This window comes from Mesoplodon bidens, assembly GCF_964165515.1.
Source record: "Mesoplodon bidens genome assembly, chromosome: 1".
NCBI classification, from domain to species: domain Eukaryota; kingdom Metazoa; phylum Chordata; class Mammalia; order Artiodactyla; family Ziphiidae; genus Mesoplodon; species Mesoplodon bidens.
Genome location: NC_138176.1, coordinates 229,125,386 through 229,144,263, shown reverse-complemented (window position 1 = coordinate 229,144,263; position 18,878 = coordinate 229,125,386). Strand labels below are relative to the sequence as shown.

General features: G+C 39.8%; 1 protein-coding gene across 1 annotated transcript in view; it reads left to right on the top strand.

Moving 5' to 3' along the window:
- Positions 1 to 18,878, top strand: part of DCHS2 (dachsous cadherin-related 2) — a gene marked incomplete at both ends in the record, with an annotated part of 312,361 nt that overhangs the window by 172,816 nt on the left and 120,667 nt on the right. Inside the window, one exon of the mRNA XM_081240754.1 lies at positions 3,248 to 3,479. Coding sequence (XP_081096880.1) covers positions 3,248 to 3,479 — 232 coding nt within the window. The remainder of the gene's footprint in view (positions 1 to 3,247; positions 3,480 to 18,878) is intronic.

Here is an 18,878-nt window from a genome sequence, read left to right as displayed (position 1 = left end):
CTGGATCCTGAATTCTTCTAGTTTCCTCAAATATCTGGCTACGACTCTCCAGACCACATTTCCAATTTTCTCCTACTCTTCTGATTTGGAATCACTGTAACAAAGACTGACCCAGAAACTCACAGGGAGGGACTGTACCGGGTCCTCCTCAGTAACCAGACGGCAGCCACGCCTCAGGGCCCACATCTCCCGATTAAAAAGGGCTCCTCCAGACTCAGACGTGCACACCCGCTGGAGCTCTAAAAGCCTATTTGTTTGTGAGGACCCATCTCAAGGATCCCTTCAGCCCTGAGGCTTCCCTCCATTCAATGCTCACAGCACATCTGCATCTGAGTAATAAAGATCCACAGTCTTTTATGTGTAGTTCTGAAAGCTCTCAAGATGGAGAGTTTTGAAAACTCATTTGGTGAGAAATCTGACTTGAACCAACATGAGACTATGCATGTTTTTTTTTAATCCCTCTAAATGTGTCTATTCATCCATTTTGCTGCAGAATATTAAGTGATTAAGGGCTGCCACTCCAGACCTCATTAGGTATAGACACTATATTTCTTTTATAAAACTTAAAATATTCAGGATTCCAAGACAAATCTATCTGGTCCCAAGTATTTAGGATAAGGAGGCTGTAAAACCTTATAATTGATGGTAATTAGCCATAATAAATGTTTTCATACATATTATATCACTGCTTCCAACAGCAGGCCTGCAAGGTGAACAGGTGGCCTGCTTTACAGAAGAGGCAGCTCAGCCTCGGGCTCCCTGACGTTCTCGAGGCTGTGGTCCCAGAGGCCGGCAGGACCAGATGTCAGATCCAGATCTCCTGGCTCCAGATTTTCCCTCTGTGCCACAAACCCCATTGTATAGTGTTTGTCTCATAAATGTTAAGTCCTTTGTAAGCAGGACTTAACTCTGAGATGGAATCCATGGTTGGCATTGCCCATAGCATAGTCTTTAAACAAGTCCTTCATGAAAAGTAGAATTTATACCATAGCAATACTTTAAAGGCTTTGGGGACAGATTAATCTCTGTTCCGGTTGCAGATCTATTTATAGTCTCACTTACTTTGGACAAGTCACATAGGCTCTCTGTGCTTTGGTTTTCTAGTTGTAAAAATGGAGGAAACAATAAAAATCTTTAGAAAGGGAGATTATAACCATCGAATGTGAAAATACACATGAAGCGCACTTAACATTCATTCACAAATTGTTATTATAAGAGGAAAGTGCCCTCATTGATACATTTAACAGATAAAAAATGGATTCATAAAAAAGGAAGACTGAATCTATGTATAATACTGTTCCTGCAAAAAGATTCACTAATCTGTGACAACAAGCTCTTCACTTTGTCCATTTAACATTTTGCTTGTTCTTGGTGACATGGCCTGATTGAGAGTCTTCATGGATAGCCCAGGAATGAACATCTTTGTTCTTAAAGGTCTTAAGGTGGAGTGATCTTCATTCCTTCACATGTTCCCCACTCTCTCATTTCTTCTCTTACCTGCTTTCTCAGACCCCCACCCACCCCAAACCTAAATGACTTCTTGAACTTGTGGAGAAATTTAAAAGAAAGAGGAAAGTAAGGATAAAAGGAAAGCAAAACTGAGAAGGAATCCAGTTTGGAGAATCAGCAGGCACAGCCTTTCCCGTCTGCTAGAAGTCAGCTTGCAGCCCCCTCGCTCCACTCCACCTGAGGACCCACAGGTTACTTAGCTTTGCTGAAGACACAGCGCCAGTCTGCATTTTAAGGATACAGACTGGATGGAACTGCCACTGTTTTTATTTTTACTGTGTTAATTTAAAACTGGCATAGGCCTGGCACTTTATTCAGCTTAGAAGATGGAAAATCACACTATTTTTTAGTCTTTCTCAATTCTGTTTTAGTCCCCAGTGTCTGGGGTACATGGGTCCTCAGTGCGTGAGAGGCGTTTCTGGATTCGTGGTTTACTTCATCCCAAACAATACGAAATGATGCTCTCTTGCCCTTCACCCTCAGCTCGCGCTCCCTCCAGAGCCCACAGCAGCGTGCTCTCTTTGTCCTGTGCCAAACCTTCTTCACTGCCTTTGGTTTTCCTCTTTGCTCAGTGCATCCTGCCACAGTTGGTGGTGGTGGGGGAAGTGGGGAGACAGAGAGAGAGAGAGAGAGAGAGAGAGAGAGAGGGAGGGAGGATAAGTGAGTGAGAAAACTCAGGCTGTTGTGACTTACCAAGGATTTTTGTCCAAGATGAAAGTATCAAAGTGTACCAGATAGAAATAGAAAATGGTGCTTTAAGTAGGAACATATGCTTTACTTTAGAAAAGTAAAAATTGCAGAGGATTATCTTCTTCTATTGTGCTCTCTCTCCTGCTCCTTATTTTTGGATGGAGGAAATGCACACAAAAAGCCAGTATGGGATCCACTTCTCACTGTTTTATACACTATATTTCTTATCTAATACATGGAAAATTAAGAATCCCAAAACAAATCTGGCCCCAAGTCTGTAGGAAGAGTACCTTCACTGCTACCCTCTGCTCTGGACTTGATGATTCTTCTTGCTTCCTAGTTGGTCTCCCTCCTTCCAACCTTGCTGCCTGCCCTTCAGGGGGCAAATCAAACTACTCCTCTGCTCAAGGCCCTCAAATGGGTCAGAGCCACGGTCCTCTCAGAGGCCCACAGAGCCCTCTGTGAACAGCCCCTGCCCCTTTGATGTCACCCTACTGGTTTCCTTGCTGTCCCCTGAACAGGCCTGGGATGTACAGCACTCCTGTCTCAGGGCCTTTGCACTTGCTCTTTCCTCTGTTATGCTTTTCCTCCAAATAACTGAAGTCTAGCTCCCTCATATGGGTCAGTGTTTTCTTGCACCCCCCTCCAATATTCCCTTACCCTTTCTCCTTAGCAGTTAAAGATTATCTTGGGGGGTGAAAGTGATTTTTTTTTTACTCTTTGGACATCAGGGAAACTTTCCTTGAATATCTTTGGCCTCTACTCTGGAATTATTGCCTCTTAGAAGCTTTAAGTGGTAATCTCATTCCTATTTAAGAATCAGCATTGGAGTATAGATACCATGAACTCATAGCTCAAGGTTAAAAGTAAAATGAATATATATATATATATATATACATATATATACATATATATATATATATATATATATATATATATATATATATATTTGTTGTTTCAAAAGTCTATTCTAGGATCCTTCTCAGTTATTCTGCATCCCAGTGTTCAGGTGAGACCCATTTGTAACCTCTTCTCATCCATCCAACAGGGTGGACTCAGCGCCCAAGCTTTTGTTCGTGTGGAACTGGAGGATGTGAATGATAATGAACCCGTGTTTAACCCGTCAACCTATGTGACGAGCATTAGCGGCCAGACCCAGCCAGGCACTGAGATCATCAATGTTCTTGCCTCAGACAGGGATTCCGGGATGTATGGAACAGTGGCTTATGAACTTGTCCTCGGAGACCTGTCATTCCTTTTCACCATCGACTCCACCACAGGTATGTGAGCTTGGAATCAACAGCTTCTGCATAAGAGCCAGAAAATTAGCTGAAGTGTTTTTTCCTTGGCAGGGGTGTTGCAGGACTCATTTCACCTTCCATAAGGCAGCAAGGCATGCTGAAAAGAGCCGGTCTTTGTAGGTTAGGACTGGATCTGATTCCCAGCTTTGCCTCCTCTTGTTCTTATGACCTTCATTGGCCTCAGTCTCCTTACCTTAGAAGTAGTGCTAATAATCCCTATGTTGCAAAGTTTTTGTGAGGATTAAAGGCAGTAAATTATGAAAGATGCTGGCTAGTAGTATTTATTTTGCAAATGTCCCCCACATTTGTATGATCATCTAAGGATGACTTGCATCATTTCAACATACAAATACACCCTACTAGTGTAAAGAGCATTGTACGGACGTCCAAAGAAATCCCTTTCAGTACTAGGTCTGGCATTCCCTTAATCTCTTCGGGACTTAGTTTCCTTGTTTTTGAAATGATACCTAAAGCTCCTTTTAGTTCTCTAATGTGGTAATTGTGTATCTGCCAAAAAAGTCCAATGGGCAAACAATCTTTCAGAAATAATCAATATTTAAGAGGTTACTTCCTCTTCCTATTAGTTTGTTGTTAACAAAAAAAAAGTTTGAAATACTTGATTACCATATTTGGTTATAATATTTGGTATTTTATAACCAACATTTGGTTATAAAATTTCAAGTGTATAATATTACATTATAATCCTATGGAGATATTACAGATATTTTGCCCAAAAATGAGGTTGCAAAGAAAAAGAAAAATATTTTTTTCTTTTGCTTTTTTACTTTTACAAAATATTTTATTTTATTTATTGTAGTAAGAACATTTAACCTGAGATCTGCCCTTTGACACATATTTCCGTGTACAGTACATTATCGGTGACAAGAGGTACAATGTTGTACAGCAGATCTAGGGTTTATTATTCATCTTGCTTAACTGAAACTTTATGCTCATTGATTAGCAACTTGCCATTTCTCCCTCCTCACTGGCCCCTGGCAACCAGCTTTCAACTCTTGGATCCTATGAACTTGCCTACTTTAGATCTTTCATATGAGTGAAATATGTAGTATCTGTCCTTCTGTAGCCGGCTTATTTCACTTAATATCATGTCCTCCAGGTTCATCCATATTGTCCTGTGTTGCAGAAAGTCCTTCTTTTTTTCAAGGCTGAATAATATTCCATTGTAGGTATATGCCACATCTTCTTTTTACATCCATCTGTTGATAGACATTTAGGTTATTTCCGCAACCTGGTAATTGTGAATAGTGCTTCACTGAGCATGGGAGTGCAGAGATCTCCTCAAGATTATATTTCTTCTTAAAACACCTGCTCTGAGCATGGTTGGAACATGTTTCTGGTCTGATGATGATGATGTCAGGTGCTACACTAGGCAGTTTCTGTACATTGTCTCATTGGATCTGTACAACATCCTTTGCAATGACCACATTCATTAGCAACAAGCAATAATTGACATGGAATCTGATCTACCGAGTTAGTTTGCCCTCTCAACGAGCCCCATTAGGTAAAGAGTCATTGCTTCTTGCCTGGTAAGTGTACTTTGCCTGGCATGTATGACTGGCCAGGGGATTAGTTGTTTACAATGGCAGTCTTTATAAAGCAAAACTTTCCTTGTTCAAAATAATCCACTGATGTGGCCCTTTTAACATTTCAAAGATCAGAAGAAAATACTTTTATAAGAAATTAGTCTACTTATCTTGGCTTTTTCAAAATTTATGTAAACTGAGGACCTTAGCTATTTAAATGGTCAGGCCCTCCAGGGCACTAGCATTGCCAAAAATATATAAGTCAGCCAGTAATCAGGGCACAGGATCTAAAAGCATTTAGCAGATTGTTTTTAAAAGACATCAACACACTCATCCTCAAGTTTCCCCTGGATGATCTTGAAGAATGAGCTATACTGTACCGTGTTTTTAGGAGATATTTCTGTTGTTGTGCTGGCTTCAGTCAGTCACAGGCTTCCACTCCTGGCACGGGCATTAGACAAATGCCATTGTTAACCAGGGAGAACACTTTAAGTAGGTTATTATCTAGGGAGTATCATGGTATTTTTTTAAAGCAAAGACCAGCTCGTAATGGAAGTAACGTTGGGTTATTATTGTTGGCAATTTCGATGTTGCTGCATTTAGGGTGAAAATATTCTCAGTCTTACAGTGCTGAGAATGTGGTTGCACCTAATCACAACTCATGAGAAAGTCATAAGAGCCAGTAATGCTTTACTTTAACCTTTAGAAGAGAATGAAACAGTATCATGGTTAACTATGGGAAAAAGTTGCCTAGTGAACAGGTAGCCTCCAGTTTGAACAGTTGAGTTGTTCATCTGTTGGTTGACTACAACTATGGACACATTTTCTATTTTGTACATAATAGTTAGGCCTCGGGCTTCCCCGGTGGCGCAGTGGTTGAGAGTCCGCCTGCCGATGCAGGGGACACGGGTTCGTGCCCCGGTCCGGGAAGATCCCACATGCCGCGGAGCGGCTGGGCCCGTGAGCCACGGCTGTTGAGCCTGCGCGTCCGGAGCCTGTGCTCCGCAACGGGAGAGGCCACAACAGTGAGAGGCCCGCATACCGCAAAAAAAAAAAAAAAAAAAAAAAAAAAAAAAAATAGTTAGGCCTCTAGGCCATGCCATAAAAGTCAGTTTAACTGTTGATGTTCTCAAAGAATAGAACAAGGAGCTGTATTGAAATATGGTTTTCCTCTTCTGGATCTGTGTCTTTGTTGAACCTATAAAAGGCTGGGCTGTCTTGCTTTCCCTATAAAGGCCTGTGTCTACAGAGCCTGCCAGTGTAAACATAGTCTCAAGAAATTGCCTCTGTCAATAAATATATGTGGAATAAATGAATAAATGACCTTTAGAAATAATTGGAAAGTGATTTAAATCCTTATTACATCCTCTTAAGAAATTACAAGGCAGTATCATTGATAACACAGAGAAAACCTTCATTTAAAATCCTCTTTCCCCATTGCAGCATGGCGGGGACACTAGGGCCTACCCCCACTTTCCCCAGAATTCTCCCAAATTCCCTCTCCAGCGTAACTGTGCCAGCTCTTTTCTAGGTATACAAACTAAATACACATACACACACACACATGCATATAGTTGTACATAGTTATATAGTAGAGGAGAAGATTGAGAATTGATAGCCAATTTATACATTATCACTTCTTAAATACTCTAAAATTCTCTCTTAGAGACATTCATTCATTTTCTCATTGGTTCCTTCGTGTTTTCATTTTGAGGCTTCTTCTATCAGACATGCTATTTTATAAGCTTACATACTTTGTGTTATAGCCTCAAGTGTTCATGAAGATGAGATTTTCCATTGATCTGTTTGTGCCACAACCAAGACTCATGCATTAAAAATAGAGCTTTTGGACTTACTGTGTTCATCTGGGAAGAAAAATGTTTTGGAGAAAACTGGAGGGTGTGTGGCGATGTCCTAGTTGTTTTCTCTTGTGGGTTTATCTTCCTGTTCTGTTTCTGTCTTTCTAACTGTGTTGTTGGTTCAAAGAACATTTTTGTATAATGGGTTTCGGCACCAGGAGAGAGAGATTGACTTAAGCCTTTGTTTCTGTTATTCTCAGTTAGTGGGTTCTTTCGATGTGGGCATGAGGCAGACCACACTGTTTTGAGTTTTAAAAGGAGGAAACACAAGAAGCTTATTTATTAATAGCTCTTTTTCATGTATTTTTAATCCTATTTTTTGAACTACAGGTTGATTTTTTTCTACATTGTCTGAAGTAGTCTCTTTAGTAAATAAAAGGAGCAGTTTTTAGCTTTTGTGTTGTCCTATCCTATTTATTTAGTAATTTTACTCTGCAACAAACATTACTTCTAATTCAGATTATTTTAAGGTGACAGGTTTCAAGCATTTGTGTGGGTCATTTATTATTGCCCAGTTACCTCTTTTTCTAGGGCTACCTGTGGTTAAATTTTTGTGATTTATCTCATGTTAATGATATACAGAAAAGTTAAAAGTTCTGAAAAGAAAGGCAGAAAATGGAAGCAAGTTCATTGTTTCCACAGATATGAACCAAGCAGTGTTCTCGGTGTTTGGGATACATCAGTGTATAAGACAGACAAAAATTCCTGCTCACTCTCATATATCTGACAATAGACCTTATGTTGCCTCGCCTATTGCCTGTTCTGGGCTTAGTTGTGCTGCACATAAAAGCCAGGTTGAATACCATGGAAAAACAAGGAATTAAAAGGGCAACTGAATGAGTTAAACCAGCCCTGCCTCTGTGATTAGTTATAATCTCTTGTTTGTGAAGAGTGTGTGGATTTTAACAGGGATTGTAAGTAATGTAGCACAAAGTCTGTTTTTATCTCAAGGGCAGATTCTTTTCTAATGTTAGTTTTACACTCAGTATTCATACCTTGTAATGATTCTCATAATTTTTCATGATTGTCACTATCCTACATTCAGAGCATTCTGATTTATAGTTAACAAATTAATACCACACCTTATTTCATATGGGATGTGAGCTTGCTCATGCCCCCCAAAAATGACTTTCTTTCATTTGCAAGACAGAGACTAAAATTAATCATGAGCACCTAATCAGTGTATGTCACTTTCGTGGGAAACAAAAGCATGTTAGAGGGTTTTCTCATTAGTTTTTCCAGTATAAGATCACAGACTCTTGGAGATGGAAGGGACCTTACAGATCAGCTCCCTCATTTAGTGGAGGAAGAAATTGAGGCAGAAAGGGATTTAGTGACTTCCCTAAAGGTACACAGTTGGTAAATGGCATAATTGGACTTGAACCCCATCTTAGACCTGTGATCTGTCCCTATACTGTTCCATCTCAGACGATACTTTTTGACATCTTTTCCATATATTGCCTATTTGAGCCTTACATCAATGTATGACATAAGCAAGGCAGATGTTTTTATGCCCATTGTAAATTAAGAGACTGAAAACCCTAAGAGACTTAGTGATTTGCTCAAGGAGTTAGTAGTACTCCTGACACTTTTACTTCTCGAACTTCCATTTCAAAGCTCTTTCCATGGGACTTCCCTGATGGCACAGTGGTTAAGAATCTGCCTGCCAATGCAGGGGACACAGGTTCGAGCCCTGGTCAGGGAAGATCCCACATGCCAAGGAGCGGCTAAGCCCGTTTGCCACAACTACTGAGCCCACGTGCCACAACTACTGAAGCCCATGTGCCTAGAGCCCATGCTCCACAACAAGAGAAGCCACCACGATGAGAAGCCCGCGCACCACAATGAAGAGTAGCCCCCTCTTGCTGCAACTAGAGAAAGCCCATGCACAGCAACAAAGACCCAACACAGCCAAAAATAAAATATATATATATATATATATATATATATATATATATATATATATATATATATATATATAACTCTTCCCATGATTATGGTTTAAAAAAAAAAACTAAAGACAAAGCTAAGATAAATGTAAGTTCCATTGATTCAACTAAATAAGATAGAAATGATCTCTCATTGTGACTTCCTATATAAGCCTATTTGAGATAATAATTATCTGTTGATTTATTTACTCTTTTAAGTTGAATAAATAGAATTCACTGGAAAATCTTCCAAAATAGGTACATTTTTCTTAAGAACTGTTTTAGTTGTCAGTATGAGATAGACAAATTCAAAATATTTATCCTACTCCTTTCAGCCAATGCAACTTAGTTACCCAGATTTGTGTGGAAAATAGAGTATAATATCATCTATTTGGTGAATAAGCTTCTATATTCTCACAAAAGGAATATAGGAAGGACACCATAAATATCAATAAGAAATTTATATTGATATCCCATAGTTTTTGGTCTGTCTCTGTTTTTGAGAAAATTACAGACTCCATGTTTGGTGGAGGTCATGATTTTGTGCTTATTTTTGTTCTTTAAAAAAAAAATTTTTTTTTGGTTGTGTTGGGTCTTTGTTGCTGTGCTCAGGCTTTCTCTAGTTGCAGCAAGCGTGGGCTACTCTTCATTGTGGTGCGCGGGCTTCTCATTGTGGTGGCTTCTCTTGTTGAGGAACACGGGCTCTAGGTGTGCGGGCTTCAGTAGTTGTAGCACGCAGGCTCAGTAGTTGTGGCTTGAGGGCTCTAGAGCACAGGTTCAGTAGGTAATTGTGGTGCATGGGCTTAGTTGCTCCACAGCATGTGGGATCTTCCCAGACCAGGGATTGAACCCGTGTCCCCTGCATAGGCACGCGGATTCTTAACCACTGCACCACCAGGGAAGTCCCTTAGTTTTGTTCTTAACTATCCCATAGCTTCCAGTTTTAGTAATGACCTATAGGTTATTTTCTAACTACGAAGTACTACTTTGGTGAAGAGTATCCCATCTTTTCCAGGAAGCTTGATTCTAAAAGTATTGCTTAATTAGTAGAAGAACATGATTTTATTTGTATATCAGATTTAAGAGAAGACCTTTGTCTTTAAGTTCTTTTATTAATCTATCAATTAAAAAAATTCATTCCAGCAATTTCCTCTATTTAAATAAGTGACAAGATAAATAGCATAGACAAATACGATTGCACATTATAATTAGTATGTATAAATCTAAGCACTACAGTAACTAAAAGTTAAAATAAGTAGCGCTCTGTAAGTGAATCAACATCTATTTTTTAAAGTTAAAATTGATCCCCTGAACTGGTGGTTTATGATAATTTACAAGTGTCATGAAAAAAATGAAAGCCAAATAATCACTGTACTTTAAAGTCTTAAAATATAATGTCATAAGTCTTAAGCTGGCTAATATACAGGTAAAGAGAGCTATTGATTTTACTTACTGTCTTATTATTTATTTTATATATCTATATCATATGTAATATATATATTTTTTACAGCTACATTTTCTGGCCCACCAGCTTTTAGTAGACAGCTTAGTCTATTTAAGAACGTTGAATTCAAGTAAGTGAGTTTTCTAGCTCCCCTTTATACTTGAGTGTTTTTAGAAGTGAATGTTTTGAAATATTCCGCATATAGAGGGCACACTTAATCTTAATACTCTCCTCTTCTAAGTGGTGACTGTTCATTCAAAGAAACTTACTAGCTTCTTACTCGTCTCTAGTTGAAACTGTTTCACTGCACAAAGTTGGCTTTGCAAGCCAAAAAAGTAGTCCTTGGCTCAGAAGAAGCCTAGTAAAATTCATACATATAGGCATGAGATGGAACTTGTTCAACTATAGAAAGACAGATTTGGTTATCTCACCTCCCTGCCTAAAATCTTTCGATGACTTTCCATGGCTCTTTGGCCAGAGGCCAAATCCTTGTTATGGTCTCCCAGGCCCTTCATGACCTGCCCTCCCTTCCCCTGTGGCCTGAGCTCCAGCAATTCTCTTTCATCTTTGTGCTCATTCCTTACACCAACTATTCTTCCCCTCCTCCTCTTTCTTCCTCCTTCTCCTCCTTGCCCTGAGCCCACCGTGCTTCCCTCCATAGGCACGTCGTGTATTTGCCCTTTTGCACAGGACATTGGATGGCTCTCTATCCTCTTCTCTTCCCACACTCATGTATTCACCTAGATAACGGCCTGACTCATCCTTCAGAGCTCAGGTTATAGGTCACTTTTTCATGGAGGTGTTTTCTGACGATTCCCTCCCCAAGCACATTAAATCAGGTCCCAGTTTATATTCTAGCACAGCTTCTCTTTATATCATAATTACATATTTTTTGATTATATGATTAATGTCTGTGCCCTGCAGACACGGTCTATTTTGCTCCCTACTGCCTTTCCAGTTACTAGCACATTTCCTGGAATGTAGATGGTACACAATAAATGGTCGTTGATATAAAAAAAGAAAGAATGAGATGGAGCTGTTGCCACAAGAAAGCTTGCAGTCCAGCTGAGTCGACAATAATAGCGCATATAATATACAGAGAAGAGATCGGTGGGTGCCGGAGCTGGGGGTGGAGTGGGGCAGGTGACATGGGTGAAGGGGGTTAAAAGGTACAAACTTCCAGGTATAAGATAATAAATCCTGGGGATTTATGTACAGCATGGTGACTGTAGTTAACAATATTAAATTGTATATTTGAAAGTTGCTAACAGAGTAAATCATAAAAGTTCTCATCACAAGGAAAAAATTTATAAATATGTGTGGTGATGGATGTTAACTAAATTTATTCTCGTAATCAGTTCACAATACATACATATATCAAATTATCATGTTGTACATCTAAAACTAATACAATAGTATATAGTCAATTATATCTCAATAATAAATAAATTAAAAAATCATATTATGAAATTATTATTTATTTTATTTTTTTTTTTTGCGGTATGTGGGCCTCTCACTGTTGTGGCCCCTTCTGTTGTGGAGCACAGGCTCCGGACGTGCAGGCTCAGTGGCCATGGCTCATGGGCCCAGCCACTTCATGGCATGTGGGATCTTCCCAGACCGGGGCACGAACCTGTGTCCCCTGCAACGGCAGGCGGACTCTCAACCACTGCGCCACCAGGGAAGCCCCAAAATTACAATAGTTTTTAAAGTTTAATACTGGCAAAGAAATAGATACTCAGTCCAGACCAGAGTACAGAAAACTATGGAAACATATGTGGAAATATAGGGGGAAAAAAAAACATATAGAAGAAGGCCAGAGACTCAATAATTACATTCTGAAGGTCAAGTATTGAGAGTATGGTGACACACTGTAGTATAGTTATTTGACCAAAAGAAGCCCAGCTGTCTGGCTCCTAAGAATCTTCAACAGATGGCATTCCATACTTAAATTATTTTATCTTCAGACTTACATTAAGCAAGCTCTTTCTTTTGATGTATCAAACTGAATGCCAATTACCAGGTTATAGTGAAAAACCGTAACTGTCACAGGAACTGAATTCTTAAGGCTTTGTGTCCAGTTTGCCTTCTCCACTCAGGCACACTATGGAGAAAGCCAAATCAGTCTGGGAAAGTTTACAGAGAAACGTTGATTTTTAAAGAAGGGAATGAGATAATGTTAATGTTTAATGGTACCAGATTAAAATAACCGGATGGATCTTCTCCATAATAAAGATGGTCTCGCCAGTAGAACAGAACTGTGAAGGCCTGCTGACTCACACTGCTCTGCATTACTCTGCTGTTCACTGGGAGGGAAATACCTGAAGGCTGTTCCCACTTCTCTTTTACAGCCTGGGCCTGAATTTGTGTGCCTAACATTTACCTCTCTTTTGCCTACCTTTTCTGGACTTGTCGTCAACCCTCTGGGTTAGAACTTTTTTTTTTTTTTTTTTTTTGCGATACACGGGCCTCTCGCTGTTGTGGCCTCTCCCACTGCGGAGCACAGGCTTCGGACGTGCAGGCTCAGTGGCCATGGCTCACGGGCCCAGCCGCTCCGCTGCATGTGGGATCTTCCCAGACCGGGGCACGAACCCGTGTCCCCTACATCGGCAGGCGGACTCTCAACCACTGCGCCACCAGGGAAGCCCTGGGTTAGAACATTTTAAAAGATACATTTCAGATACAATCAAGTGTGTAAGCCATAGACTCCCACTGTCTCATGTCTCATTAAGGTGACTTTGCATATTTCTTCTCTGAAACAGAAATTCTAAGGGTAAACTCCATGTATTGATGACATGATGACCACAGGGAGCGCAGACCTTCAGAAGAGAACTTGGGAGAATCTAGAGTAGTCGGGGAACTTGAGCTGAACCTCACAGGAGGGCTCAGATTTGGATAAGCAAGCAGGGGAAGAACGATAGTGATTCAGGAGAAGTGAATAATATAAATGAAGATGTGGAGTGGGAGATTAGTAAGCATTTGTAACAAGAAATGAAAATGGAAGTTAGGGCTGAGTCACTAAGATATATACCAGAGGGATCTGATGCAGGATTATTTACAAAGGAGAGAACTGAAAAGCAGTTTGATTTTTCTACTGAACTTTACCCACTTTGTCAGAAGTATAAAGGTTTCTAAATTGGAGATAAAAGGGTTGATAATTTGGAGAGAGCTGCTGTGGGTTTGTGGGTTACCCCCAGGTGGGGGCCTGCACTTCACCAGTCAGAGAACTGAGTATTAACTCCTGCAGTTCAGGGCTAACAGGCTCAAGTTTGTCTCTCACCTGAAAAATCTAGAGCAAGAATGATGGACGGTGGAAGAAAGGAGGGGTTTCTAGGATGAAGACAAACTCTTCCTGGAGTTTGTGGGGCCCGTGGTCCTCTGTGGTGGAGACAGCTGGTGTGGAGCTGTTTTAGGTCCTGCCCACTAAGGCCGGAGGGAGAGGTCTGAGCGTTGTTAGCTTTTCAGGAGGCAAGGAAGCAGTAAGTGAACAGTCTGAAGAGGGATATGGTTACGTCTGTTAAGGTAGCCTCAGATTAGAAGATGGAAGGTTTCTCAAAAAAACCACAAAAGCACTGGTGATAGAAGGTGGTTTCTAAACAACTGCCCAGGCGGAAGAGCACTGATGCTACATCACTGCGATGCTGCCTGTCCAGTGAGAATGTTCCCACTCCTCTCCCATCCCCTCCTTTCCCCCCAGGTGCACCGAGATAGTTCATAAACTCATATCAGCAATATGAGGAGGAGGAGGAAGAGAGCTAGGTGAGGAGAGAGAGAAGCAGCCAATGACTTCTGACCTACAGCATTTGCTCCACCTGACTTTTTTTTTTTTTTTGCCTTAAATTATACCTATTTATTTTTAATTTTATTGGGGTAGAGTTGCTTTACAATCATGTGTTACTTTCAGGTGTACAGCATAGTGATTCAGTCGTACATACATATATTCATTCTTTTTCAGATTCTTTTCCCCACCTGAACTTTAACTCAAGTTTACACTTTGATTCTTCTAAAGACACTTATATTCTAGTTATTAAATTGAGACTGTTTTGTGACTTAAAGTCACAGAAAGAACTTTAATTGGTTGCTAGTGATTGTGGAGGTGGTAGGAGCTTCCTGAATTTTCACGTAGGGGCAGGAGAAGAACAGGTGGCCATACAAAATAAATCAAAATAGGAAAAAAGAAATTTCACATCATCCTATACTGTGAATATAGGCTACAAACTAGTGTGAAGTTTGGTTTATGTTTAAGAATTCTCAAAGGAAATTTTTACCCCTCTGTTCAGCACCAGGTTTCAAGTCATAAAATTTCACTGGGGAGGCAGGGGTTTATTTCTAGCTCCCTCTTACACTGAAAGTTCTGTGGATCTAAATTTATTTGTGGAAGTCCTGCAAGACTCTCCCTCTCCAACCTGCTCCCATCCCCAAGGGTCCTGGTCTTGTCTTCTGCCCCCAGAGTTCCACAAAGTCATTAAGAGAAAAGTTCAAGGACACTAGGGTTTGGTAAATACACTGAAGGCCAAAGCTAAATTCAGTATCCTGCATATGCTCTGGGTTCCTGACATCACTTAATTTTTTAACTTCTTTACTGTCAATTTTTAAAATGTATTTAAGAGGTTATATTTTTATTTTTTTACAGCACTTGCTTTCAGGGGGAGGATTGGTCATTGTATTTAGTATCAGAAAACAGTTGCTCCCTTTAGTAATTCCTTCAGTGATAGTTTGTAAGAAGTAAATTATCTATCTGTCTTGGTCTTATTTTATGCTTGTGATAGTTAATTTTATGTGTCAACTTGGCTAGGCTATGATACCTAATTTTTGGTCAAACACCAGTCTAGATATTGCTGTAAAGGTGTTTTTTAGATATGATTAACATGTAACTCAGCAGTATTTGGGCAAAGCAAATAATCTTCCATAATGTGAGTGGGCCTTGTCTGATCAGTTGAAGGTCTTAAGGGAAAAGACTGATGTCTGCCCAGGAAGAAGTAATTCTACCTCTAGACTGCTTTCCAACTCAAGACTGTGACACTGACTCCTGTAGAAATTTCTAGCCTTCCAGCCAGCCCTACAAATTCCAGACTGGCCGACCCCGACATGAGCCAATTCCTCAAAATAAATCTCTCTCTTTCCCTGTCTTTCCTGCTCTCTTTCCTTATCTCTCTCCCCCTCTTTCCCTGTCTATCTTCTCTCCCCCCATCTCTGTCTCTGTCTCTATCTCTATCTATTTCAACTATTCGCTTTTGCTTCTCTGGAGAACCCTGACTGATCCAACGTTCCTCCTGTAAAATAGCTTACCTGGGGCTTCCCTGGTGGCTCAGTGGTTAAGAATCTGCCTGCCAGTGCAGGTGACACAGGTTCGAGCCCTGGTCCGGGAAGATCCCACATGCCGCGGAGCAACTAAGCCCGTGCGCCACAACTACAGAGCTCGCGCACCTAGAGCCCGTGCTCTGCAACAAGAGAAGACACCACAATGAGAAGCTCACACACCGCAACGAACAGTAGCCCCCGCTCACTGCAACTAGAGAAAGCCCATGTCCAGCAACAAAGACCCAGTGCGGCCAAAAATAAATAAATACATTAAAAAAATATAGCTTATCTGAGTAGAAAATGCTAGGTAGACAGTTGTTTTCTTCTGTAACTTTCACAATATTACTTCATTCACTTCTGACCTCTATTGTTGCCATTGAGAAGTCTGTTGTCAAAGAATTGTTCCTCTATAGGTTCTCAGTTTCTCTTCTCGTTGCTGCTGTAAGATTTTATCTTTGTCTCTCTTTATTCAGAAACGTCACTGATGTATCTAATTATCAGCTTCTCATTTTCCTGTATATGAGAATGCATTCCCCTCAGAAGTACCACCATCAGCGGCCCTGGTCTTGCAGTCCCCCTTGGGTGGTAAGCACCACCCTCACTGTGCCTTCTCAAAGGTGATCTGAGGCTAGATTTCTAGGTTTTGAACATGAACAATTTACTGTTAGATAAATATTGCCAAAGTGCCTTTTGGACAGTGTACATCCATACCACATCCTTTATTAACCCTGCATAATATCACTTAAAAGTTTTAGCAAACAGTAGAGGTGAAAACAAGAGGTAGTTGTTTTTATTTTGCATTTGTTATTTTTAATGAGTTTGAGCATTATCATATTTATTCATACTTTATTCTTTCTTATCTGAGCTATCTGCCCTTATCCACTTCTACCCTAACTTTTGGTTTTCCTGTATTTTTTCATCTTAGTTACAGAACTCTTCAGTTATTATGTATACTAAATTGTTGTTTATATATTTTCAAAATGTTGTCTTTTGATTTTATTTATAAACCATGGAGTAAACTAATGAATAAGTGAATGAATAAGAAGGATAAAAATCATTAAAGTACAATGTGGTAAATGTATGATAGGCACATGTACTCAGGCCACTGTGGGATCCTGGAAGAGTGGTCTCTGAAAGAGAGTGGAAGGTAAGAGAAGGTCATCTGTGCCAGGTGAAAGTTGAGCTGTGCTTTAAAACATGAGTAGAAATCATTGTCAGAGAAGATGAAGAAGTTATTCCAGGAAGGGGATGCAGCAATCCAAAGGGAAGAGCAAGATCTATTCTGGAAATTAGAAAGAGTTGACTGTGCCAAGAGCAAAATGTCCTGTATGGAGAGAATGGTGAGATGGGGCCACAGAGATGCAAAAGCGCTAATTGAGTGGCTTGGTTATTACGATAAAGCATTTGAACTTCCCCTGAAAACTGGGGGAAGGACTGATAGGCCGAGATTTGGATTTTAGGAAGACTATCCTAATACAAGTATGAAAAATGGTTTAGAAGGAGTCAGTCTGAAGGCAGGAAGACCAGCTTATGGTCTAGTTGAGGCAGGCATTAATCTTTTCATTGTCATAATCATCAAGAGTGGAAAATAAAACTCTTAAAAAAGTCTCAGTAATTAAAATTGAGTTAACTCTAGAAGACTCTGTACTCAGGGAGTGGGGGGTAACTGGGGTAGAGAGACTTTTCATTTTCTTCTGTAGACAGACACTTTTGCATTATTTGAGTTTTATTTTTTAATCAAGCCAAGACTTTAATAAGAAAGAATTTTGAAGCTAATCAATAACGGAGGGGAAAGACCTGACTTAGAAATTAGTGTGATGAGTATTGAGTGCTTTGGTGGACCAGCAAATCAGGGTGAACACCAATTTTAACACGGCTGCTAAAAGTGGGTGTGATAATACTTGGTTACATTAGTATTTTATAAGTATTCCAATAAAGAATGTTTATACTCTTCTTCGCTATAGTCAGATTGTTATGTGGAACCATGTGTTCCTGGATCAACTTGGAGAATGTTCAGGAGAAAGGAACTGCAGGAGAAATGACATAAAATCTTGTCAGATAAGAAAATGGGGATGCTGTGCCTGGAGCAGGTCTGATGAGATATTTGGCTTTGGTTATTGATGATGTGTTTGCCAAGGAGAAATAAGACAGATTCACTAAATTTCTAATGGAAATAGGAACAAGAAATTGGAGTTATAAGAGGGGAGATTTAATATAAAAAAAGAAAGAAATCAAATGGGTGTCACCTTTTTATGCCTAGAATACTGATAATTCTGATGTTTTTGCCAGCTTCTCATAAACTGACAAAACTGCAGTAGTCCTTCATTTAACTAATACTTATGGCCAATTGTGTTGTGATAGATTCCATACAGTTCAGCCACATTTATTTGTATGTAAATTCATTTAAAAGTTTCTCTGTTTTTCTTTTTTGTTAACTACAACTAACATTTTCATTTCTTAATTTGGTTATCTATTTTCATGTTTTCACACTAACACACCAATGGGTGGTGTTAGCCATATTAAATGATTGGTTTTCTCAGCATTACTGGATCTCTCCCCAACTCATCCATTAAGACTTTCTTCTCTCACAAACACTCTGTGTATAAGCCTAACTTATCCCCATGGTTTTAACATTTCTGTTTTCTTACACACAGCCATTGATATTATACCCTCTCATCAATAAAAAAAATGGAGTTCCTTGAAAAAAAGTGCTGCACTCCATGGTCTTATTCAGGGCAAATGGCAAATACCCCAGAAGATAAAACTTTAGTTTCGTCTGTAGATGTAGGGTCCTGGTGCCTGGGTAGATTGTGTTCACCCAAGAACCCTGCATTAGCTTAGACTATATTGGATTACGGGGTATACTCTGCTAGTCCATCATCCTGGGCTGCTGATATGGTAGGAAGGCCTAACAAAAGCAACAGTTTTTGTTTTTCTGGTGAATTGATATACTTCCAAGATGTCTAATATATAAGCTCTAGGAAATATTGCTTACTTGACAGAATTTGGACCATCATTTTGCAAATATGCTCAAGTTCTTTGATCGGAAAGTAGATGTATCAAGGTTCTCCAGAGAAATGGAACCAACAGGAGATATATAAATATAAAGACATATAAAGATAATATAAAGAGACTTATTGTAAGGAATTAGTCCTGTGATTAACAGGCCCCAAGATCTGCAGGTGAGTTGGTAAACTCAAGATCCAGAGAACCAATGGTGTGGCTCCAGGTTGAAGGCTGGCAGTCTCAAGACTCAGGAGGAGCCAAGATGTTTCAGTTCAATTCCAAAGGAAGGGAAAAAA